This window comes from Ischnura elegans, chromosome X (assembly GCF_921293095.1).
Source record: "Ischnura elegans chromosome X, ioIscEleg1.1, whole genome shotgun sequence".
In the NCBI taxonomy this organism is placed as follows: domain Eukaryota; kingdom Metazoa; phylum Arthropoda; class Insecta; order Odonata; family Coenagrionidae; genus Ischnura; species Ischnura elegans.
The window spans coordinates 41,371,288-41,397,783 of NC_060259.1; the positions used below are offsets into that span (position 1 = coordinate 41,371,288).

A 26,496-nucleotide genomic window follows, 5' to 3' on the forward strand; every position below is an offset into this window, starting at 1 on the left:
AACTTCCGTTCAAATACTGCTATTTACAAACGGCGCACACGGGTCGAAAGAGGGAAGCTTGCTGAAGGCCATGCACACAATCGGAAGACTCGGAAGTGGATATTAGTCACATACGGAGGCAGAGAAAGGGCTCCCAGCCCGACTGGCAGAACACGTCAATTGCCGTGCTCTGCGCTGAATGTGATAACTGAAATTTATGTGCACAATGATGTGGTCTCTCAAATTCATAACTTCTCAATGCTATTCCTTGCAATTGCAAATACTATACTTCAAACTATTGGAAAAAAGTGGATTGCATTGCACTCATCACCTTGCCATGGACGTTCTTGAAAACCAATTAAAAGCGACTTATGTGGCAACAGAAATCAACCTTCCATGGGATGAAATTGGGCCTCATCTATGCAGTCCCCTTGGTTGCAAGACTGAAGATATTCAAAGGGTTATGAGAATTAAAAATTCTGCCACCCAAAAAATGAAAAAATGCCACCCAGGCATGAAATTTTAAATTACTATCTACTGCGTCCTTCGATTCCAAATAATATGGACACTATGGATGAACAATAAAATTTATTTTAGAGGTACATTTATTGATTTTAAGTATCTCACATGAAAACAACAGAATCACAAGGAGAGGGGATGAAATGAATTGGCATGTGCGTGCATTCCACTGAAGTACTTAGAATACCAGTCAAAACAAAACAATTACATAATATTCACACAGCAATGAAAGTTGTTTGCTAAGTAGAATAAATTATATTAAAAATGCAGGTATTATCACTAAATAAATTAAATTCCCTTTCTCAATTGCTTGGGTCCACATTAAGTTTCAACGTCCCTGCTAAAATATTAAAAGGAAAATTTCACGCCCCCCCCCCTCTGAACTTAAAATCAGCAAGGCTTCCGTCAAATTATTTTTAGTGCAGACTTCATGTCAAAAGTCTGCATCATATTAATGCTGTGTATCCGAGCATAATACATAAGCTAATCAGCTAAAACTTTTGACCAAAGAGTTCTTTAGTTTCAAACTTTTGGCGAACATAAGAAAGACAACAAAAGGGGCACAAACAGAAAAACAATGAAATCACAGAAACTGATTTTAAACATAATAATATAAACTATGCAATCTGTAGCACCTGACATGGTGTGATGGCAACTCAAATATAAGCCAAATCAGGTAAACAATTCTTATTGTATGAATCTAAACATAAGCAGTCTCATCGGTTTTTTCAGCAACATAATGACTGCATGAGTGCTCACACAGTCATTATTTAAAGTAGAATTTTTTGTCATTGACATACATGGACCACTGGCAGAAAGTCTTCAAAATATGACATGGGTCACAGAAGAGGAGGAACATGTTGATGTTACAGCTTCTTCTAAATTACTGTCCAGCTTTTTGTAGCTAGATGTATTGGGCCGTCGACGGGAACCCTGCATTCTTCTTCCTTCCAAGGCAAGGGCAATTATCTAATAAAAGAGAAAAAAATCAAATAAGCAATTCGCCCATGATGAACCAAACTAGTCCCTCCATAGACAATCTATTATTATTTCATTGATTTGAACCGATTCCAAAGCACGCATTTAGGTAAGTCAAGCTTCCTTAAAAGACAAATCCAGCCAATTTCTTGCTTTTTGCAAATATTGAGATGAACACTATTGAAAAGGGTTTTTCAATTAAATTTGAGTCTAAATAACACAAAACTAAAGAATATTATGCGTAGCTAACTTCATTGAGTCCCTCCCTGTTGTTTAGTTATTCGTATCCAAAATAAAGTGCACATAATTTCTATGATAACAGAAAGACTGTTTGCATTTATTTACTCTCGACTCCCAATCCTTCTCTAAAAACAATCTCTGACACTCCTTCCAACTTATATACAAAATATTTAGCTCCACACCGGCACTAAAATAATGCATACATGTATGTATTAACAGAAATATTAAGATTTAAAATATATGAATTGCTTTATAAAATAATAACTAAAAAATTTTATACTTTAAAATAGTTCTGAGTAACGAACCTTTTGCTTATTGTGAAATAAAAGGTATCCAACAATGCAGATGACCACCATTGTGAGGAAGTATGCAAAGAAGTGTGAGTCTTGGGCATCAACAAATGCATCTTGAAATCCTCTTTCCATCGTAGGCTCATTAGCAACTGAAAAATTTCAATTATTACTCCATAGAATATTGTAATGCTCAATTTCTACAGTAACAAATGCCAAAGCACAATGATTTAAGCTAAGGTTTGCAGGTTAAGCTTAAATGGAACAGATTACACACTAACCCCAGAAAAAAATACAGTATCCATAAAAGAAAGAGTAACAAAGTACATAATTGACCTTACACAACCAATTGAAATACTGTGTTACAAAGAGATACTCATTTAGGACGGCGTAAACATACTAGAGTGTGACAAAATCTCTGGTTCCCTTTGGCTGTATTCAACCACATGCAAGGCCATAGCAATAATTATGCTATTGTGTTATGAAAAATTAATTGAAAATTTCTGGTTAAAATTTTCTTGATAATGATTTGTTATTGAAGATATCTTCTAAAACTATGCAAGAATTTTTTCTGCTACTTGACATCGTATTCTACAATGCCAAAGCAGATGTCTTAGTAAACTTGAATCATTCCTCGTCAGCAAATAATTATGTTTTATGAATGATTTTATTTCTGTTGGCTAGCAAGTAACATAGAAATCGTTAAAAACAAAAATGATACATAATAATAATGGTACATAATGGCAAAGAGCATATGTTAAGTAGCAAAAAATATATATAATATAAAAATATATGAGTACATATATAAATTCACAACCACACAAGTTATATATAAAAGCACAACAGGACTCAATAAAAAAACAAATACAATAAGTTCAAGTATGACAGCAGTCACACTTTGATACCATGAATTCAGAGACACAATAATACACTTTTATAAGAAGTATTTGTAAAGATAGTGGAAAACATCGAATAATGGTGGAAAACATCGAATGATGGTGAAACACATGCATGGATAATCTGCGCACAGATAATCGGGAGGATAATCCAAGAGACACGTTTTCCTTGATACCATGGACAATACTACCTGACCTGTAACAACCCTGCAATAATCTCCTTTACCCACCCCTCTCCTGCCACCCTCCCCATCCCTGGCCCATTTATTGGCACTGTGACCTACCTCGATCAGCCAAGTCCATTCAGGCGAGAACCAAAAGTCGTGTGAAAATTTCACAAGAAAAAAAATCATTCCCCTTGACTGGGATTCGAATGCGGATCCTCTGGTTCCCAGTCGAGAACTTTAGCCAGCGAAGCTGCCACAGTGTCATTCCTCTCTGTGGAAATTTGCGGACAATACCGGACAAGATGATCTAGACCGCTGACATTTTATGCGACTAGCAGCCCAAGTTGTGCACACCGCACCACAGCCAGGAAGTACAGAGGGGAATGATGCCTAGGTAACACAACTGGCTAAAGCACTTGACCGGAATTCAAGGGACTTCGGTTCAAATCCTGGTCACAGCAAATGATTTCTTCCCTAAGGAATTTTTGCACAATTTGTATTGTGGGTGACTCCTTAAAGTTATCACCATGGCTAGTCCTGGTTAACCCTCTCGCTACTAATGACGAAAATATGCAGCAGAATGTTTCTTGACCCGGGAGACGAAAGCAGCAAATTTTCATCAGAGATTGTACTACGCAGGCAAAGAAATGCCGAAAATATAAGTTTCCTTGCTCTCCCGCTTTTACGGCAGTCATGGGTTTGGGATGTCTTAGTACCCCTCTTTGTGGTAAGGGACCACGGTTATACAATTGCTCATTCAGTTAGTTTGCGAAATAAATATTTGTTCCTTTCTAAAACAATATGAACTAATAATTGAATTCTTTGCCTTTTGAGCAGCGTTTACAATTTTAAAACAAAATTCTACCATAAATATTAAATTATATCTCGATTTCAGCATAAGCATCTACATGGAAATAGCTGATGCATAAAATCCATTAATATTCATCGTAGACATTTGTTCAAAATTTGACAACTCTCAAAATAAACCAAGAAATTGAATTCGAAGTCTGCAAATTACGAGTGCTGTCATTGCCGTTGAGGGTAAAAGAAACCAGGGATGCATACTCACATAATCTGTGAGAATGGATGGAAGCATGAAATGGGTGAGTCAAGCATTCCCTACTATGCATGAATACAAAGAGAAGGAAGGGCACGAGTGGCTCATATGACCACTTACAAAACCTGACCCCTAAAAATTACTGTGGGTAAGGTGAGGATAAAAAGAATGGATGAAAAGAGGCCTGGAGAAATCAAAGGATGATACACAGTGGGATAGTACAGGTGCCCCCAAGTGACAGTATGCAAGGGGTTGAGGGGTGGAAGGAGAATGCAGGAAATAAAGGCACACAAAACGAGGCTGGAGAAGGCACTTTGGGGCTGGAATTGGTTGGATGGCAGGAAGTTTGTACCCTGCAGCATTTTGAGAATTGGCCCTAAAACCAGCATTTCCCCACCTATCATTGCTGTGGCATCACCCCAGAAATACTATCTCCAAAATCCATACATTTAACACACATTCTGGTACATGAAACAGCAAAGCAAGATCCAGAGCTCGAGGAGAAGTGAATACCACATATCACTGTCCTGAAAAATCAGTAATATCCCATTTATACCCTATCCCATGACTCAAGCTAGCGATGTGCCAAACTTAAATTGACTGAATGGGAGCTGAATTGAATGCTCAGAAATGAAGTGGCAATTTAAGATCTAATCCTTTATTATAACCAAGGGTCTGCACTGGCTAACAGCTGGATCAAGGTGATGGACAAAGGTTTTTGGGCTGGTAAGGAATAAGGCTGAATAAGCAGTTTTTAATTATCAACGTGCATACGACTAGCATAGAGTGGAATGCCCAAAACCAGAATCACATAAATTAAAACCACATCAGCCAAGGATAATGCTATGGTAAGGTGTTCCCATGATTAACTAACACAAAGTAAAGGCTCAAACAATGGTCACATGGACTGCATACCAAATAACCTGGCATAACTTAAAACTAATAGGACATGGGTCTGAAAAGAAAATATTTTACACATCATCCCCTGAAACTCACATAGAAAATGATGGATGATTATAATGTGTTTGATGGTAGAGATGGATAAATAGATAAGACTCATTGAGTAAATTGAGTAAAGAAATTTATGGAGAACTATCCACTTAAGGAATAGACTAATACTGAAATTCCTGAATATCCTCATACCAAATATTTATACATACAACCTAAATTGATATTTTCTCAAGAATCCACAGACATCCATAAGCTGTACAAGTGACTTAACACCATGACTGCAGTCTTGCCACACATTCACTCATCTTTGATTCCCATCTGTACCCCCCTCCTTGTCAGAGAAAACTGTCCATTTACAGACACATGATCTTTTCAGATAGCTAAAACATCAGCATTTAGAGTCACCCATAGGAGACTGTTCACAGCAAGTTGTGCCACTGAGAATTAAGGAGAGGAAACAAAATTTTGGGGGATTTGAAAAATACAAGGATAAATGAAGGAGCTCTCACAGGAAATTGGTTTCCAATGAAATCACATTCTAACCCAAAATCTACGGAATTCAAACGTCTACTCTACACGCAACGTATGTATTAAGTTTCAAATTAATGATAAAATACATGAATGTCATTCGGATAAACTTCCATAGTACCAAAAAGGTCTCACCTTCATCAGGGATATTATCTTGGCTCCCATCTTTTGAAGCCATATTACGAAGCAAGTCATCCTGTGCCAGTCGAACACCGTCATCTCCAGGTGCAACAGGAAAATTGAAATATATAAAAGAGTTAAAAATAATAATTTATCCTCCACTTCTCAGAGGATGGCCATTAAATGAACGAAGTATTGGATTAGAACAACTGCTGATTCAAATTAGTCCACTCCAGATGGAAAAACCTCATTATTGTTTTTCCCAGGTTCTGCTTGGATTTCAAGAGATCCAAGATCACTCAAATGCAATAGACAATTCATTTGTCTGTTGAGAAAGTTATGCTAAAGGATAATGAAATACCATTTTTACATTGCATTCCTTAACTCCTTCATATATAAAAGAAGGATTAAACATTTTAAAAATTAATTTCATTTAAGCCATCAAAAGTGATTTCCTGAAATTACAAAAAACTTACTATTTCCCCTGGGTTGAACATCTTCACCAGGAAGACCTACAACGGCAAAACAAATACAAAAATTAGACAGTGGTATTTTAAATGTAAGTCAAATGCAGGTTAATATGTAATTCTGGGAGTAAATACAGCAGCATCCCTTTCTGATGATCATCATTGATGCAGGTTTCTCTCTAATTCAGGCTCCGACATTCATCGTTGCTAAGAGACTTCCTCAAAATAACACTACACTGAGGACATCAGGCTAACTGCCGTAGCTTACCTGCTATGATGGTATCCCTTAATAATTTGATGGGCCTTGATAGGGATTTGATTTTCATTTACAGATTTCCTGATCCCCTTACATTACCAAGACCCAGACACTGATGGTATCTTTTGAATCAAAAATATTAACAATGAAACCACCATTAAGCAGGTACAAACTTCAGGAATAGAAGCTTAGCTAGCTGAGAGCTTTTAAACTTTGATTTCATTAGTGAATAGAATGGCTAAAGGTAAGAATGAAAATATACTGGTTGCGGGCCCAGGCTATTGCTAGAGAAAAACAAGCTCTCTAAAAAGCTGAATGATCAGGATATAAGGTAATACCACTCACTTGACACTATTTACAGCATAGCTATCTTTGATAGAAAAGAGCGAATCCAAATGAAATTTCTAAGTATTGTAAGTAAGGGTTGGGGGCTGGTCTCAGTAAAGAATTGGCCACGGACAGAAAAAGATGACACACATGGATGGACACATACCCACTGGCAGTATAAGGGAAAATTGAAATGCTATCACAATAAACCTTCATTATTCCAAAAGGTCTTACCATCATCAGGGATATTATCTCGGCTCCCTTCTTTAGGAGGAAGATTATCTAGTAAGTCATCTTGTGCCATTTGGCCATCATCACCTCCAGGTGCTTCATGAAATTCCACCTTCGATGGATGATGATGGTCCTCCTCATGGTCATCACCTTTCTCCAAGTTATTCAAGCCTGAACCATCCAGAGTAATAGGGCTGGGTGAGGCCACCACTGTGGCTGCCTGTGTTGGGCTAGCCATCTGCGGATGCTTCTCGAGTGGTGATCCAACAGCACTCGATTCCGATAGTTTTGAGATCTCTTCATTGTTTGTGGGCCTCAAGTTTTCATTTGATTTATTTAAGATAGGTTTACTTTCAGTGACAGTGTTGTTTGACCCCTTGACTGTGACTTCCTCCTTTCCATTTGGTAGATTGGCTGGCTGGTCTTTCAAATGACTGATTACACGTTCTTCACTGGGCTGTGGTTCAGCCAAAACTGATAAAACAGAGATAACATCAATATCAATAACAAGTTTATCAGAATAGTTGATACATAATACCATAAAGTAATGTAATTAAGTACTACAGGATTCTACAGTAGTGCACACGTGACCTCTATCACACAACCACATTACAATTTTTTCTAGATCTGCCAGCATACCCATTCCAGTACATACACGAACTGCTGAGTAAACAAATTGAATTCACATACCAGTTAACCTTAATCCATTATATTGGAGGCAGAATTAACAGTCTTTGCAAGAAGTCTTCACAACAAATTTGCACATGTGTTGATGAAAAGATTCTACAAAATGCGATTTTAGAAATTACAATTGTGCAGAACATCCAAAAATCGTCCTAATTAAGAATCAATGGTGTAAATTTGCACTTTACCCAAATGATGACATTCAATGAAGCACAAAACCATCCAGCAAATGCTTTGCTCAACAAGGCTCAGTCTGAAAACGGAAAAGCCTGACCACTGCCACTCAAGATCGGATCAAAATCCTCAACACGGTAAGAGATTCCCACCTTTAACCTTAGAGAAAAGCTCACAGTTAAGTTGGTAAATTTGGTTGCACCAAGAGATAAAGGGAATGACCAAATGCCTATATATTTATATTTAAATATATATGACAAGGTTGTTGTTGTGGACCTTCCATGTTCCAATCCCTGTTGTTTGCTGATAATTGTAACTTTAATAGCAAAAGACTCTCTTGGGAACCAAAAACTACTGAGATAAATGAGGGCTAGAAACAATGCATATGATGACCTTGACCTTTTCTGACCATGGTGTGATAGATTCAATAGGGGAGCCCTGGATGTTAGTTATACGCATAATTCATCTATGTCGATGTAGCATAAAATTGTGAATTGCTATTAATAATTATTGAATCTGAGGTTATTTTACCCTTTAGATTATGCACTAACTTTAATGAAAGATGAAAATGCTTTTGTTCCAAATTTACTTTAAAGAGACAAGGTGTAAGGAAAATGGGTCCGTTTAGGATGATATTATGACCTATGATGAGTGCTTTCTAACTAATACCTGTACAACTTGGGATTATCAGCTCTATGCCTTGAACTTCCAAAATAATCTTCTGCCTCTTACACCACTAATTATATCATGTATATATCACTCATAATCTATTTCAAGCATACCATCTTTAGTCTGGCAAATGTCAAACTGAATATGTATGTCTTCTATAACAACAGATTTTCTTGTGATTAACTTGTTTTTAGATGCTCACAAAAGACTTAAACAAGATTATGACACACAAGAAAATTCTATGTTTCAAGGGCGACTGTCAATGTAAAATATGAAGTCCACAGCCACTTCATCACTTATGGTGCATTTTATTACTACCAAACCATGATCACATTTCCATCCATCTACGTGAAAGGCTATTGTTGACCAAGAAGGTCTAGGTAAATAAACGAACCAAGTAGGGGGCATGTGAGAGACAAACATATTAATTGTGCGACCATTACAAATTGACGAAGTAAATTACAATATAGTGGAACTAGTTGCGACACCATCCAGCCTTAAATGAAAACATAGTAGGGATAGAGTGAATTCACTCAGCGTATAACTGAATTCAACGGCTGTGGTTCAATTCAACTTGGATGTGGTATCTACAAGTTCCAATTTGCCGTTCAGCAAAAACGACACAAGTAATATATCAATCAAAACATCTCGTAGTATTTCTCATTATTGGCCCCAAAGAGGATTATTACACTCAATTGATGATAAACATTAGCCAAGGTAATTAGGTTTTTCTAGATTAGAGATTCCTTACCATGTGCTTCAGTTTTTCCCTCGGCCAGTTTCTGGGCATCCGCAATCAGAAGGTTACTCGCCCAAGCAATAGCCCCGCAAACAGGGTTAAGTGTTCCATGCATTATACAATTGGACTCACATAGAGGTCTTTGTTTCAATGCATCAACGGCAATGTTTGCCCACTGTTCTGTTGATTTTGCTCGGCTATTAGAAAACTGTAATTTTTCACAAAAAGTGGTCACGTTATAGTTCACAGAAATTTTGTTTATATCTTCTTCCGACATGGGAAATGGCCCTTTAGAAACATTGATGCTGCAGAGCTGTAATGATAAGTCAAACAACTCCATGCAAAGATATTTTCCGAATGCAAAATTCAAATCGTTAGAAGACGGCCTTCCACGAGTTAAAGAAGGCCTCACGACAAGACACGGAGCAAATATTCCGCCTTGACTGCTATTCTTCAGGGCTTCAGGCGGAGGAAAAGAACAATTTTTTAATTTGTCCATCATTTCGTCAATAATAGTGGGCTGAGAAAGCATTAGCACCATCGATGAAAATGTCAGACATATCACAGCTGAATACTTTAAAACATATGAAAACATATTTCAAATTTACTTTCTAAACTTTACAGTAAACTTAAAGTCGAAGTACAATACTGGCAGGAACGTAGATCTTGGATGATCTTGGACATCAACAACCACAATCAAATGCGCGTAGCGATAGGTCGGTCGTGCATCGCACGATCCATTGGTGGTGAACCGTACATTTTGAATACAATGTGAACGAATCATCAGCTTTAATAAGAGGGGCCGCACGGAAGTAGGAATTATGAGTGTATCATTCATTTCGTCAAATTTTTCCTCCCTGTTGCCTAAAAGATGTCTAAGATCGATTAAGTTGCCAGTTCACAGGATAATGAAATCTTAAGATTTCTAGCTCATTGGGTGCTTTCCATTCATGCGACTCATGAGTCGACTTGTGTCGGCTCGCGGCATTTGTTTATAACTCTCCTATTCCTGTGCGTTACCGTTTGTTGACTTGTGTCACAACAGTCGGCGACACACACCGAATGGAACACGAAAACCGCGACGCAAGTCGACTTGTGTCGACGTGTGTCAATGAATGGAAAGCACCCATTGTTGGCAAGGTTGACTCAAAGAACGGCTCATCGCCGCACTCCCTCTGAGTGCTGCCATCTCACAATGGAAGGAAGTAAGCTACAACAAATTGAAGGTTATTTTAATTTGATTTATTTACCAATATTGCGGTGATTGGGGTGATCATGATCTTTATGAGGTGATATTCCTTTTCACGAGCATCTTAACTCCAGCTTTAAGGTTTATTTCCATCATCATCTCTTAAGGGTTGTGTTTAACTTATTTGGCATATATTTTTCATCAGTATTTTATTAGATTTTATAGCAGTACGAGGTAGCATTTTGGAGTTTTAATATACTTGCTCACTTATAATGCTCTAATAATAAGGTCATTTGTTCTGGTGCTCATTCAAAGGTTCCAGCAGAACAAGCTGCTGAATTTAATGGCTTTGGTGGTTTGATTTTGGCGGTTTAGGCGCTAGTCATTGCGCATGCGTAATTCAAGTTTTTACAAATTGGCGGTGGCACGAATGCAACCATACCACCATACGACCATACAGTCGGTTATGCTGTGAAAGGATGGATGTCCATTTCTTCGCAACCAACTTATTTCTTCTCTTTTTATATCATATACTAATTTATCTCATCGGCGAGGGACTGATACTCGAAACATAAGAATGTCTTTGGACCATCTGTGAAGGAAGTGTTCTCACACGTAATGCACTACATAGTCGGCTGAAATGAAAGCTAGACACACAACCACCCAATATTTATTTTATTAATATACTTGTAGTAGTAGTAATATAAAATGTGTACATACATAAATATATAATATTTTAATATACTCTAATTTACTTTGTGCTTTAGAGTAGGTAATGATAGAATTACTGTTATTACGGAGGATTCCGTGGTGATTGAATTGATGATTGGTTTCCAGGTCAATTCCGCATCGACTCATTTTCGTCCACTGATAGAATTACTGCTGAATTCACTCATGAAATGAGCTCCCTCTCAACAACAATACATTTTTGGGAATGTATGTACATACATCTGTTAGAAACAACTGTAGTATATATAGTATAACTATATGTACACAAGTGCTCCAGAATGAAGATCCATGCATGGTGTTCTGTTAGACAAAAACCATGGTTATATACCTATAACCGCATGAGAGTTTTCTACGCTTGTTTTTTTCCCAAAATTCACTTTGTGCCTTAAACTCAAAGGGTCACGGTAGGAGAAGGGGTGAACATCCCTTATAGGTTCAGCTGTCACCATTAACTTTGAAACATTTGATTCAGAGTTTCACCTTTGTTTTACATTGAAAATGGCAATATAGCACAAATCAGATGGGCACCACATTGAGTGGCACACCAGGCCTAGGAGGATTTTGGGCCACTGCAAATATTCTGTTCTTTACTTTCCAATCCTCAATTATTGGCAGGGGCGCCGACTTATAAAAAATATTGGGGGGGCCCATATCGGAGGTCTTTCCCCGGGAAGAGGTTAAATTCAAAGTTTGTCGCAGCACCCAAACACTACCATGATTCACACTACTAATTCAGTTAACCTGCTTAACCTTATAATTATTTGTTTCAACACACATTGTTGAATTTATTTAAAAGGTAACTATCGTCAAGCATGGGAAATAAAAATTACCAATATATTTTTGTGATTTCACAAAGCATAACATAACTTAATTATTTTCTTGAATTATTGAGGGGGCTCCGCCCCCCCAAACGAATCTTTGAGGGGGCTCGGGCCCCCTGAGGCCCCATGGAGTCGGCGCCACTGATTATTGGGTACCTTTCCTTTAAAAAGAAATTCAGGATCCTTGTGCCTCACCAGACAATATTCATTGCCACCCTCTTCTCTGTATTCCTAGGATCTACTTCAACCACACTCTCCCTAACTGTCCATCTTTCCATCCAGTTTACCTCCACTATTCTTCATACTTGCATCCTGGACTTCTAATCTCTCATCAGTGAAGTAAGGGTACATAAACCCCTCACTACCATGCCAGGTAATTGTTGCCCTCGAATTTAAGCAAATAACTTCTCGTAGGTATTTTTTCTTCTAAGAAATACATTTCAGCGTGGCTGTTTCCTTATGGGAATTTGGTATTTAAAAAATATTTCAATACAGAATATGATTATCATGTTGGATTCTATGCTGCAAAGAACAACACAAATTGACAAGTAAAGTATCGTGGCAGATAGCATGAGGCTGGAGAGAGATGGGAGATATTCTGGTACTAAGTGGGTGGTTAAGAGGAAGAAAGGTTTAGGTGTTGGGGCAACTCTGCATTAAAACCATCACCAGAATGAAATGATTCCCTTGATGCATCAGAACATTTGCATTGAGAAAAAGCGAAGATGAAATTTTATCAAACAATCTTAATAAGGTTAGGTTAAAAAATAGTAGAACTCAAAAAAACTACCTATATCACCATAAAAGGCTTACTTCAGCACCCCAGTGAGTAATTCTCTTCGTTGTGTGAAAGCTTGGTTAACCAAGTCTACATTTAGCTTGGTGCCTTCCTGAATCTTAGTGAAGTGCCTGAAAGATTTTGGCCTCGCTGTGTTGGATAACATCAAATGGTGAGAAAAATCTTTTCTATATGTCCTTTGACAATCCCCAATAGGTTTTTAAAAAAACCAATGGCAGGCTCATGATCAAGCTGTGAATATTGAAATCCATTCAGATCAACATGTTTTCTGGTGGTTTCAAGGTGTTCACTCAACTTGGCAAGTAGCCGACTTCGAATTGAATTCCTAATTTTTTTCCTAGCATTGTCAAATTTTAAAGGAAGTCCTAAGGTCATTATTAACCCTTTCGCGCCGGACCTTGGTTCAGGGAAATTCTTCCTCAATACGAGTCTCTCGAAAGTTTTCTTTACTCCCTTGTACGAAGCGTTTTTGCGTCAACTGAAGGCAGTGGTTCCCTCCCTAACCATTTTTGGACCCAACTCAGAGGGTGCCGATCCCTTTCCTCGGCCTCTGTCTCAGACCCTAGAAGGATTAAAAGCCCCTTCCTAGCACGAGTTCACGGTCAACTGGCTAAAATGTTAATGCAAAATATATGAAAATATTTGTTGCTCGCACCGATTTTTTACATTCAAAATGAATTTTGTGTTTTTTTCTGAGCGTGCAGAAATTTTAAACGAAGTTCTAACGTTGATTTTTACGGATTTAATGTATTTACTAGTTGTTCTATAACTCCAGAGATTAACGTTAGAATTTTGTTTGAAATTTCCATGTGGTCAGCAAAAAAAGATGAAATCATTTCTAGCATTGAATTTCAAAAGTAAGCAACAAATATTTTTTTGGAAAACACACTGCAAATAACAGTAGTTGACCGCGTGGAGAGGATAAGAAAGGGTCGACCTGAGCGTCCGAAGATGAGACTGGGCTTGCGCTAAGGCGGATCGTGAGGGGCAACCGCATCCGTGGGTCTATCGTGTCCGCGACGGTCACTTTTTTCGACTCGTGCCGCACAGGCGCGGCATTCGTTGGTTAGGGTAAGAACATTCAGGACGCACTGGTGTGGCATTCGTTGTTTAAGGAAGAAAATCCTCGCCGCACAGGTGAGGCATTCGGTGCGAAAAGATTAATGCATTTAATGCAGCAACGAGTTCCATGTTGATGTTTATACATAACTCGAGATATAAGTTAATATTTATCATAGAATTTTGTTTAAAAATTGTAAACGCTGCTCAAAAGACAAATAATTCAATTCTTAGTTTATTTTTATGAGAAGTGAACAAATATTTATTTCGAAAACTGACTGGATAAACAATTGTACGACCGCTGTCCCTTACCGCTAAAAGGGGTTATAAAAGACGAGGGGTCCGGGTACCTGCTCTCGGATTCTGAGGGTAAATCCTAAACCCCGCAGGATTGGGTCGCGAGACAAAGACGACGTAAACCCGTGCCCGTCCTAAAAGGGGGAGAGCTAGAAAACGTATGTATACGGCTTTCGTTGTCCTGACCAGGAAAATCTCACACGTAAATATACGCCCGTCGTCTCCCGGGTCAGGAAACGTCCACACGTATATATACGTGTATAGTAGGGAAAAGGTTAAGAATGAAGTTTTTTCAATAGAGAAAAGTATTAAAATTAGTTAAAAACCCTCTACTCAGTACCCTGTTTTTCAAAACTTTTCCCCCCTGGCTTTGGACCCCCCTTCCACCCTCCAAACAAAATTCTTGGCTACCCCACTGGTCTAAGAGGATTATAGGTGTAGAAAACTCATTTTCATCCGGATTAAAATGCTAATACATACTATTAGAATGAAGCTTCAGAGACCTAGGTTTCTGGTTTAATATCTGCATTTTTCTTGGGTTCTCTTCTGCATTAGTTGGCATGGCAAGATATCCAGCAAAACTGTGGTCCACAAACCAACTGACGCGGATGAAATCCCTAGAAAAATGCTGAGATTAATTTGTACTATTTCTGGAGATAGATTATTAATATTGAAATCCATGCAGATCAACATGTTTTCTGATGGTTTCAAGGTGTTCATTCAACTTGGCAAGTAGCCAGATATTTGCTTCAAGGGGAGCTTGAGTGGTATGGGAATTGCCTATACTGATATTGTTTTGTCAATATGCACACTGTATATCCATGCATTTCATTAAATCAGCTGTATTTCACTTGCATAATGCTGAAATTAAATTCATTGTTGGTTAGAGGCAAACATTAACTTTACCTAAAAATGGAGTGTTAGAGTATAGGTCCTCTGGGCTAGTGGTCTACTCAGCCGATATATCACTGAAAAAAAATTCAGGGGGCAGCTGAAGCCCTCAAAGCCCTGTTGCTTGTCTTTGGTGTTGGACTTGTAAGTAGTATGGCTCTGTGGCGCTGTGGATTCAACGGATCTAGTCTCTCAGCTGCATGACCACATGAGTCAGCTGCATCCGACCCCTGCGTCACGCCACATCTCCTCACAGCGCGTCTTTAACCACAAGGACTTGGCCACGTCTTCCCAGGTCTTTGTTCGCCAAGATGCTGTGAGGCCAGCCCTACACCGTACACAGGACCATACCCTGTCCTCAGCCGCAATGAGAAGACTTATACCCTAAACATCAATGGCAAACCTTCCACTGTTTCCATTGACCGTCTCAAGCCAGCTCATCTTCTTGAGGAGGACTCTCCGCCTACTCCATCAGCACCATCACCAGATATTACCTCTCGCTCCCGCCGCACCATCCATCCTCCGGACTGTTTTGTGGCCAACGCTCTCTCTCTCTATCTTCCAAGGGGGGGAGTAATGTGGTGTATTAAATATTGTGAGATTTTACTTGCATTTCAGAAAAGAATTCAAAGAAAATCTATGAGGTAGCAGAAAAAGATAAATGATTCATTGGATGATTCAGAAAAGGGAAGTGAAAAATACACTGTTAACATGACAGAATGAAGACGGCTAGATATCCAAACAAATAAAAAATAGAAAGATATAAATAAAAAATTTAATAAGAACAGTGATGAAGTCAGAGTTATAAAATATTCAGCTTGAATCTTTCAACAATCCATAGCATGCTTCACTGGTGAGTGTCTTTAACAGTATCCCTGGCAGCTAATAATTCTTCATAATCCTCAGCAGGGATATCACTATCTCCCCATCCCCACAGTGCATGGCTATAAGAGCCATCACCTGTCCTCTTAGCTCGCCTCTGAACCATATCTGATGAAACAGTTTTCAAATCATAGGCCCAACCTATCCATGCAAAAAAATCTATGAAGGCAGTGGTGATATTTAGTGAGTAATTGCCAAGCTCAGCTGTCCGGTAGTCCCAAGGGAATACGTGGTGGTAATTGTGCCACCCTTCTCCAAGGGCAGCGATGGACACAGCAATGTTTTCCACAGGACTGATGCTTCTGTTAAATAAAATCATTTAGCATTAGATATTTCTGAAGGATGCTTTACACGGGGCACGTAATTACGGAGGTTAGAACTGCATTAATTTGTTATTACGGCATGAAATTACACAAATGCACAAACAAAATTAGGACAGAAGCTATTTTGCCATAACGTCCATGCATCCTATATGTGTTCTGGCAATGTACCGCTTTACACAATGCAATTTTGATTGCATCAGATTGTGCAACAATGTGCCCCATGTAAAACTTCCTTTAAAGCAATATACATTAGTCATAAATCATTTCAAAAGTGAATCAGATTACCTGAAAAACTGCTCCATTCTTATTTAAATGTCAAAATGAGTACAAATTTATCTTTGATATTCAAGTCTATTTATTACATTTCACGTAACCACTCATTATAAGAGATGTTTCAGCAATACTTTCCATTCATTTATGCTCAGACAATTTAAAGTCTACAGCGTTGAGAAAAAAAATCAATTTTCATGAAATTTCTGTAGCTATAGATAGAGAAAAATTGATATTTGAGACTTGAAAACTTTCTGCACAGTTCTATCCCACTCTCATATTAGAATGTTAAAGCTTGTCCATTCCCTCTTCTTATATTTTAAATACATAAAGAGAAGTAGGGATATATTACCAGGATTAATAATAATCATACATCACAAATATCCTCAGACTTTTTTGGATCATTGGGTAAAATATTTCACAACCATTACCAAGAAAATCTGATAAATGCAAACAGAATAAACATAAGAAATAAATATAATAAATGATATATCATAAAAATTGAACACAATGGTAAAATAGAGAAAAGTTTTCAAATCTTCCTTGAACTTCATTTTCTGGATCACTTGTGCTTGCACACCCCCATAAAGGAAGTTCCTTTTAAATCTCTGATATTCCCCCAATTATAAAAGTAGTTTTCATAAAATTTATGACAATGAACATTATTGAAAGGGACGGAGAGAAATTTAATGGCCAAAATAGTAGTACAATATTTCATATGCATTTTTTTGTTTCATACAACCATACACACAAAAAAGAAAATCATTCTATTGAGTGTAAACACATGATTTCTTTGTTATGCGCTATCTTTAGAAAAATATTATCCTTGATGGAAAATTTAGGCTTAGGACTTCAGTAAATATAAGGTTAAAAATTATATTTCAACATATAGTTTGAGGTTTCAGGCGAGATGGAGTGGAAGCGTGACATAATGAAAATGAAAAAGCAGGAGCAATTTCCACAATTTTACATTTATTAATACTACCGGTTTCGCTTTTCAGCATCATCAGGTACAGTATCATCGTACCTGATGATGCTGAAAAGCGAAACCGGTAGTATTAATAAATGTAAAATTGTGGAAATTGCTCCTGCTTTTTCATTTTCATTATATTTCAACAGATTATTTTAAAATTTCAAAGTGTCATTAAATAATTAAATTGTGTATAATTGAGAAAGAATTGAGAATATTTAGAAATTCCTGTTGGATGCAAAAATTTACATTTTATAGTAAGTTTGCCAATATGTTTATATTTGAATATCCTTGTGATTTTATCAATATTTATTTTGCTTTCTCGAGAGGGTAGTTCTTCATATAATGAGTGTATGACAACCATTTTAGCCAATGCTACAGAAATTCCCTATTTTCCTACTTCAGGACTTCCTGTTTGATGTGAAGGCCTATATAGCTTTGCATCAGTCTAAGAGTCACCCACAAAACATTGGATGTGTTTTAGGCTAAGGTTTTCATACACCCAATCTGATGATACTTCGTGGCACTTATATGCCATTTCTGCATGCGTAATCATGTCAATTATTCTTGGAAATTCTATTAAGTTGTGTAACACATCAGGGCACATATGAATTTGACGCCCTTTCTATTACGCATCTGCGACGCCACATCCTGTAAATTATGTGTCCCGCAAAACTCCGTCTTCCCCTTCGGCCATGAAGTCTGCAACACCTCTAAGGATATTGCCCCCTACAACTTAATTTTTTTGATTTTATCCCGGGTTTATTTCTCTACGATTGTTTCTGGAACCTCCAGGGAATTTTCTTCGTCTACCCACGAGAAACGTGCCATAATTTTGCAGCCCTACAGATCTTTCATATTTTCTTTCCCCTTTTCATATGCTCCATCGTTTCTGCCACGAATTTATTATTCTTCCCAATGTTGCTGCGATTGCTTACCGTCTTTATCATCTCAATAGGGTGGTTTCCTATTATTTTTTTATTGCCAAAACCGAAAGATTATTACTCCTAGAGTACGTATTTCACGCTTTCAGATTTTTAAATGACGATATCTATTTTTCGCGATTAAATAAAAAGTGAACATTTTCAAGCGCGCGAAAACGCGACGACTAAGTATGAATGCTGGGAAAACCCCGTGTGACGTCGTTCTGGTTCCCGCTGCCGCAAGTGAGGTGACCTTGGGGCGAGGCTTTGAGCGCTGATACGACGCAGGATGCTAGCAGGTAGCAGAGTACCCTGCTAGCTGGTAGCGCTTGGCTTAAATAAGGATTATTAATACATTTTCAAACGAAGAAAACTTTCCGAACTTAGGTATTTTTAATGTGTGATTATTAAGAAATGTTTCCGTAAGCTCTGTGCCTCATGCATGCATTGGTAATCTCGGACGATGTAAAACTCCTGCCTACTCGTATAGAAACTAGGTCCCTGTGACGTCACGCGGGGTGGCATCGCATGGGCGCCAATCTGTCCTTTTTCAAATGAGGATAAAATTGACCATTGCCATTCGTCTAAACCGGTATTTCTAAAACCAAATAATTTGTATATTATGAATACACTAATGGTGGGTAACGAATCGCAATCAATGCCTTTCGTTTCCTTTGATGATGGAAACTACCCTATTACGTTTTCACGTAGGAATAAAGCACACCTTACTCCTCCATATTTTTTGTTGTTTTGTTAAAAGTGCAGTTAGATTTTTATTTTATCTGCTTCTTTATTTCATTTTTCATTGCTAAGAGTGCAATTTTAATTGAAAATAATGCTGTATGCGTAAAAAATTTTTAAATAAATAACTAAAAAAAACTGCTTCTCACATCCATACCATCTACCGGGTATCTTTCATCACATTGTTTTGTTTAGCATATTACCAGACCTCCTCCTAATGTGCTTTGAATAAACACTACTTTCTCCTGAAAAAATATAATTATGTATACACGTATTCTACCGGTTAAGGTTTACATGGGGCATTTCGCCAATCACTCCGGCCTGTCTCCCCTCCCAAGGCAGTCTCCTTTTTTCAAGACACAGCAATGCTTACCCCCTTTCCTTTATTGATAAATCACATTTTCTTCCTCCCACTCCCCAGCTACCTCAACATTCTTCCCTAACGCGGTTTTTAACGCCCCCTCCCCGCTCAGAGCTCACTCTATCCAAACCCTCTTTCTCCTCCGTATTTCGTTCACAAGTTTCCTCTCCACGCCCACCGCATCCAGCACTTCGTCGTTCCTCTTCCACTACATTCTCCTCTTTACCCTCATCTCGAATGCCACAGTCTTCTCTCGTCCTCCTTTCACAACATCCACGTATCCGCACCGTAAAGCGCTACTCTTCATTAACCGTTTCTTTAAGCTCTTACATAATGTTCCTCTTCTCACGTATTTAATATTCACGACCGCCTGCTTTGCCAATGCAATTCTCTTCCCGATGTCCCTACTTCTACGTCTGTCGTGATGTATGGCTCGTCAATTCTTTCCTTACTGCTCATATATTTCGGCATTTTCCTTATTATTATTCCGGATTTGAAGCTCTCTGAGCACAGCAATGGCTCTTGCAACCTATCCAACCTATTCCTCCCTGCCCTTAGCTGTCTCAAAACAGAAGCTAACTTTATTTCAGTATTCAGTATTGATACACGAACTCATTTTCTAAGGAGTCCAAACCGTTATTCTGAATCAATTCTAATTCTCGGAATGCTTGCAAATTAAAATACTAACATGTAATAACTACGTTAAATTCTGAGCCACCGAGAAGTATACACAAAGTGAGCTCACGGTCCACGTTGAAATAATTGGTTTTGGTAAGTAATTGCGTGAATAATTTAATCATGAGCCTTTCTTCAGATTACAATTTCGTAATTTCCGAACTTATTTCCCTCATTACGACTTCCCAATTCTCAGATTAGTTTCCACATCTCGTTCGCGCCAGCCTAGAATTGCCGTCGACCTCGAAAAACTAAAGTTTTAAAAATCTCCCTTTAAAAGACCCAATGAAGTTTGAGAGGCGCAGAGGAGTAGATGCCACAGTGGGTAGAGAGGTTAGGAGTTACTTGCTGGATCAGCCCGGTGTGTGGGCAACGCTTCATATCTAATATTTTAGGTACCTGAACGCATACACACATATTTAATCCAAACATAAGTGCCCCCCCCCAAAAAATTCCGATTCTTTTTAAACTTGTAATAAAAGTTACAGGTAGTAATCAAGTTTTACCAAATCATCATCATCATCATTAGTCAACAATCCTAAGATTGGTTTGACGCAGCTCTCCATTCCTCTAACTCTATCCGCTAACCTTTTAATAGCGACGTATCTCTTCTCTTTTACATCCTTTATAACCTGTTTTACCAAATATAAAAAACGATATATTTGAACTTTCAATTTATAAACGGTACTCGCAAATGAAGACAAATCGTATCAAATTTACTTAGCCAAAAACTGACTTGATTCGGACTTGCACTAGGACGGGAATTTAGGAATTAGGATAGTTTCCTGTCAACCACATCTTGATAGATTTCATGCGTTGTTTGAGTTCACCCTTTTTCGGTGCTGGCTCAGCGCCGAATAGGGTGGTTTCCTATTATTTTTTTATTGTCTAAATCGAAAGATTATTACTCCTGGAGTACGTATTTCACGCTTTTAGATTTTTAAATGACGATATCTATTTTTCGCGATTAAATGAAAAGTGAAAAATTCCAAGCGCGCGAAAACGCGACGGCTAAGTATGAATGCTGGGAAAACCCCGTGTGACGTCATTCTGGTTCCAGGTGCCGCCGTGTGAGGCCAGCTTGGTGCGAGACTATGATGCAGGCTGCTAGCAGGTAGCAGAGTACACTGCTCGGCTTAAATAAGGATTATTTATACCCTATCAAACGAAGAAAACTTTCCGACCTTAGGCAGTTTTAATAGGTGATTATTAAGACATGTTTCCCTGAGCTCTGTGCCTCATGCATGCATTGGTAATCTCAGACGATGTAAAACTCCTACCTACTCGTATAGAAACTAGGTCCCTGTGACGTCACGTGGAGTGGCATCGCATGGGCACCAATCTGGCCTTTTTCAAATGCAGTTATAATTGAACATTGCCATTTGTCCAAACTGGGATTTCCAAAACCAAATAATTTGTATATTATGAATACACTAACGGTGGGTAACGAATCGCAATCAATGCCTTACGTTTCCTTTGATGAAGGAAACTACCCTATTACAGCACCCAATTTTTCCGGAGAGGTGCCGGAGCGCCATGATAGCGCGTTCCGGTCCAAATTAAGCCTCCTATTCAAATCCCGGAAGTGGATGATAATTTTCAGAAAAGACTATCCTCAAAGGGTGCTGCGTGGATGGAACTTCGAGGGCAGCACTCGGTCCGTCGGATGGGACGTTGAGCTGTAGTCTGTATAATATTAGGCTGTGGCTCAGGTATAAACATTTTAGGTCTGAGAAAATACTCAGATTGACTTTTTATATTTGAGATTCTGGTAAATGTTGGCAACGGTCGGCGCTACGTGCCCTAAAAATTTTTATACAATGGCGGAAATTTTAAACGAGTAATAGGTAAGGAAAAAGACCGTTGAGCGTGAGCTATCGTGTCTTTAAATCAAAGCCAGCAAAACTATTTTTTCAGCAGGTGCATGCTGAAAAGATAAATGGTTCCATTTTCGCGAGGCTAAAAGAGTCAGAAATAAATTAATATTCGCTCAGAGAAACTGAGGCAGCAGAAGATGAGAGAATTAACGCGAAAGAGTTCTCGTTTATATTCTCGTTAATAAGAATAAACACAATATGCATGTGCACATAAATATTCCTCTACGGAAGCTTTTTTAACCTGACTTACTCATTCAGCAGGAAGGTTTGGTTGGTTGGTGAGGGAAAAGCTCACCCCAGACTAAGCCATAGGCGCGTGAATGTCACACGTTTCAGGATATGGGGGCAGCGGGACTTTCCTCGCAGTACGAGGATCTCTGTCACGAGATTCCAAGGGTTTTCAACCCCGGACCCTTAGATCATAATTCCAGCGCTCCACCCAGTAGACCACCACGCTCCCATACACTATTTACTCTATTATTATGATTACTATTATTATTAATGCAGATTGGCATGGAGTCTTTCATACTGACCTGTCATACGGCTTATTTCCCCACATGTGAGCAGCGCTGTTGACGAAGAAGGCGATGTTAAGAGTGACGCAAAATCGGAAGAAAAAGTTCACCATGAGGGACTCAACCAGCTTCTCGTTCCAGAGGGCGCATGGGACCCACACTGGCAGGCCAATGGCAAGCAGGGCAAAGAGCGGTATGTACAACCTGGAGAATAATCAATTTTCATTCTGAAGATAATTTGTCATTTATCACTGAATAAACACTTAAAAACCATTCACTTGCCGCGAGGAAAAATTATACCATCAAAATCATATGCTACAGGTTTGCTCTTGTCTTAAGTCCTAGTTACACGATACATGAACATATACGAGGTCCATGAGCCATGTAACCACACACATTATAAGAACGCATGAACAGAAATGACAACCTATTCTAATTTGGTTCATGCATTCTTACATTTTCGGTTCCGGTCCAACACAAAGGTCAATACATTCACACATAGGTACACTCAAGGGCGTACCCAGGATCAAAACTAGAGAGGGGCAAGCCGTGGTCGTTCAAGTTGTAACACAGAAAATTTTTAGGAAATCAAAATCTCGAGATAATTTGAACAGCGCTTTATTAGTTTTTAAAATTATTTGCTCATTTTTTTAATCTTAATTAAATTTTTTATACCAATATCACTTTTCTTGGATTTGAGAAAATTAGTTCAGAACTTTGAACTAAATTTACATTTGCTTCTAGGGGGGGGCTGCTGCTCCCCGCTGGGTACACCCATACGTACACTCGTACACGTTAATTTATTGCGTGATCAAGCCTTAAGGTTCACGTGAGTTATAGGCTCATTGCATCCCTTACCAGTCAACTCTACAGACCCTGATGAGCGGCCTGCTCCGCTAATCTCCTCTTTATCGCCTGTGTTAGCGCGAGACTAAATACCAACTTTTCTCACTTTTTCATGCCCATGGGATTGGGCCATTGGTTATTTATATATGGTTAAAAAAAGAAAGGCTATATGCAGCGTAACGGGCCCAGAGGCAGATTTCAGGGGCGGAAATTTTTGAAAAGCTTATTTTTTTAATATTTAATTTTTCCAATTAAATTATTTAACACTAATTATTACTTTATAAATTATTGCACAATAATATTTATAAAACTTCTTAATAGTAAATATATGGTGTGCAATTTCAACTACCGCATCTCAAAAAAAAGTTAGGGGTGTATAATATTTTAGTGGTGGGGGAAAAGGGAATTATTATATTGGATTATTATATAAAATAAATAATTATCTAATGAATCTTTGCTCCACCGACTAAAATCCTAGTTCCGACCATGCAGCGTAATTCACCCATTATTTAAGTGTGTTTAGCACGCCTATATAAGTTGAATATCATATTAACTCCATCATTACACCATCACTCCCTCTCGACTGGCCCAGTTTTGTCTTTTCTCGCGAGGAATTAGTCGTTGAATGCTTAAGGTATCATCTTGACAAACGTGAAATGTCACATACATGAGTTCATTTACAAAGCATGGGTAAAATATTCATGCCTCGTAGGTCGGCTGGAGCACTAGGAAGTATCAAAGCAGGAAGCCATGGAAGGGATCGGTGGTTGGGTATGGGAAGGCAAGATAAGGCGCTAGGTCTCACGGCTGCTTTCAGTGAGATAAGAATTTGTACTTACCTGAGCATTCAACACATATCAAGTTAGCCACTTATCGTTCAGAACAAGCCATTAGGTGTTAAATTCGCTTAGTATAGTATTATTACGCAATTATAAAATAATCATTATTGTATTATAGTCGACCAATATACGAATAAAACATGAAAATACAAACAATAGATTATCATCAGTCGTTGCAAATCAATAGCTATAAATAAACATCAATAGTAGTATTGTACCAGATTCGGGCGTTCGTATGGCAATAAAAATAGTTGTTGCTCATGGACCTCTCCGCGTAGCGTTTCATCGCTTTGTGGCATTATATGGCAAGAAGATACAGAAACCGAATACGGCAAGGAAATCGTACTTATTACAACCTATCAAACGCGTATATTATATTCAGATATTTTGTCGCCCTAAATGCTCATAAGAGTAGTGTTTGAAGTTCCCCCTACTCCGATGTACTACGTTAACGTTCATATTTCATTTGCGCATGAAATGGATATTCACCATTGACTTATCTCCTCGAGGAGATTGACGTCTAAGCGTATCAAGTATAGGTTTAAATAAAACAAACATAAGAATGGAATACTCTTGAGCAACATTCCTCGAGAAGGAAATTGAGCAATACCTTAAATGGTCCTGTTTATCATACTACAAGAGAGGAAAATAGCGAACAATGAAATGATTATTATTGGCTTTACAGGCAAGATCATGTTCAATAGGCTCGTTTAATTACCGAGAGCCAAATTAATCAATGTAAGTATCCAACTCTCGTTTGAAATTTGCATGTGAAACAAGAATATTTCCATTTGAAATAAAATAATTTCGAGGCGAGGGATTAGTGAATGTGACGAAAACTTCGGACAAAAAAATTAGGATATTATTATTGGGTACTGAAATCCTAACAAGTTAATGTTTCCTTCCACGGATTCCTCTAATTGGGATATTATTCGTAAGTGATAATTGAGGCGGTTGTGACAGAAACTGCTGGCCCCTACTATGCACCTGGACATAGAAATGCGTTGTAAATCAATCTTAGGTATGTGGTGATAGCCTGGTATCGAAGGTTGGCAACTTCCTTCAGAAGCATTGGAAAACACATATTGAACCTATCTGAAGAAGTCGGCGAAACCTGTCTGCTTCCTGGTAATAGTGATAATTTGAGATAAAATAATATGGCTCAGCTTTATTTTGGTCTTTTCCTTCAAATCATAATTTAAATATCCTGCCAAGGGCGCAGCTGGGGGGGGGGTTTAGGCGCAACTAATACTGGGGAGTTAGGGGGTATGGAATACCCGCCAGGGGAAGCTGGAGGTGCGGGGCCCTCCCCCAGAATTTTTTTAAGATAAATGGTTCAAAATGGGGAGTTTTACGGCCTTATGAGGGAAATTTCATTAATCTTAACACTATTCTATAAGTAATATTAATCTAATTAAGTAAAATGGATTAAACTTAAAAATTTCTCTGAGCTCTGGGGGGGGGGTTTATCCCCCAAAACCCCCCCCCCCTCGCTGCGCCACTGTATCCTGCCACATATTTACTAATTAGTACTACGTCTGTATATCTTACAACTTCAATTACAGGTATTGAAATGAACTATTTAAATTGATATGAACATTTAAATAGAAAAATATACTCCACATTTCCTCAGAACTATAATATTAGTTATGCCAATGGACTCCAAACGGGATTTTCATGAGAGGTTCTACCATTTTTTCTTTTTATTGGAAGAATACCTTCCCAAATTTTTATATAAAATGCATAATACTAATAGATAGGATTAAAAAATACATATAAATTTAAATTATGAGGATCATAAAAATGTATACGTTATTATTGATTGGCAAGAAATTGCTTAAAAAATCAATAATTTATTTCAGTTACGTTTTCGGAATTTTGAAAGAATTCCGTATAAAATCAAGCAATCATACATCTTTTGACGCACCTTCCGGCAAAATTCAACGATGAAAATGTCGTGCAAGCGAATACCATTTTCTCAAAATCACCCGACATTCATCTTTTCTCGATTTTCAAGCAACGCTTCAAATGATATATTTTATTTTGAGGGGCAGGCACTTTTACCTATTTAAAAATAATCTGAGAGATCAAGGTTCAACCTCAGTCCGAAGAGGCGAATTGGGACATTTTAGATATTATTCCTTAATTTGAAAAAGTTAGGAAAATTTTTGAAAAAAAGATTTCTTTACGATCCTCGCAAGGGTTTTATTTATTCTA

At 38.1% G+C, this 26,496-nt stretch overlaps 2 protein-coding genes across 3 annotated transcripts in view; both read right to left on the reverse strand.

The window, feature by feature from the left end:
* Positions 1-550: 550 nt before the first annotated feature.
* LOC124170759 (trans-Golgi network integral membrane protein TGN38-like) lies at positions 551-9,996 on the reverse strand. Of its 2 annotated transcripts, XM_046549697.1 has the most exons (6): positions 9,285-9,995; positions 7,010-7,480; positions 6,202-6,237; positions 5,741-5,824; positions 2,022-2,158; positions 551-1,467 (listed from the first exon to the last, which is right to left on the reverse strand). In XM_046549697.1, exons 1-6 carry the CDS (start codon positions 9,865-9,867, stop codon positions 1,321-1,323), a joined length of 1,458 nt encoding a protein of 485 aa, XP_046405653.1. In that variant the 5' UTR covers positions 9,868-9,995; the 3' UTR covers positions 551-1,320. The 2 variants fall into 2 exon arrangements, with proteins under 2 accessions (XP_046405653.1, XP_046405654.1); XM_046549698.1 differs by lacking the exons at positions 5,741-5,824; positions 6,202-6,237 and having other exon boundaries at positions 9,285-9,996.
* A 5,822-nt stretch (positions 9,997-15,818) lies between these two features.
* Positions 15,819-26,496, reverse strand: part of LOC124171570 (acyl-CoA Delta-9 desaturase-like) — a 38,484-nt gene continuing 27,806 nt past the window's right edge. Inside the window, exons 4-5 of the mRNA XM_046550748.1 lie at positions 22,613-22,798; positions 15,819-16,241 (exon numbers count right to left, since the gene is read on the reverse strand). Of these exons, the coding sequence (XP_046406704.1) occupies positions 15,905-16,241; positions 22,613-22,798 (523 nt within the window). The 3' untranslated portion in view covers positions 15,819-15,904. The remainder of the gene's footprint in view (positions 16,242-22,612; positions 22,799-26,496) is intronic.

Coding starts and splice junctions, on each gene's coding strand:
- LOC124170759 (XM_046549697.1), bottom strand. CDS start 9,867: ATGTTTTCATATGTTTTAAAGTATTCAGCTGTGATATGTCTGACATTT. Junction 7,481..9,284: donor GGGAAAAACTGAAGCACATG/GTAAGGAATCTC, acceptor CTGTTTTATCAG/TTTTGGCTGAACCACAGCCC. Junction 1,468..2,021: donor TATTTCACAATAAGCAAAAG/GTTCGTTACTCA, acceptor CTCTTTTATTAG/ATAATTGCCCTTGCCTTGGA.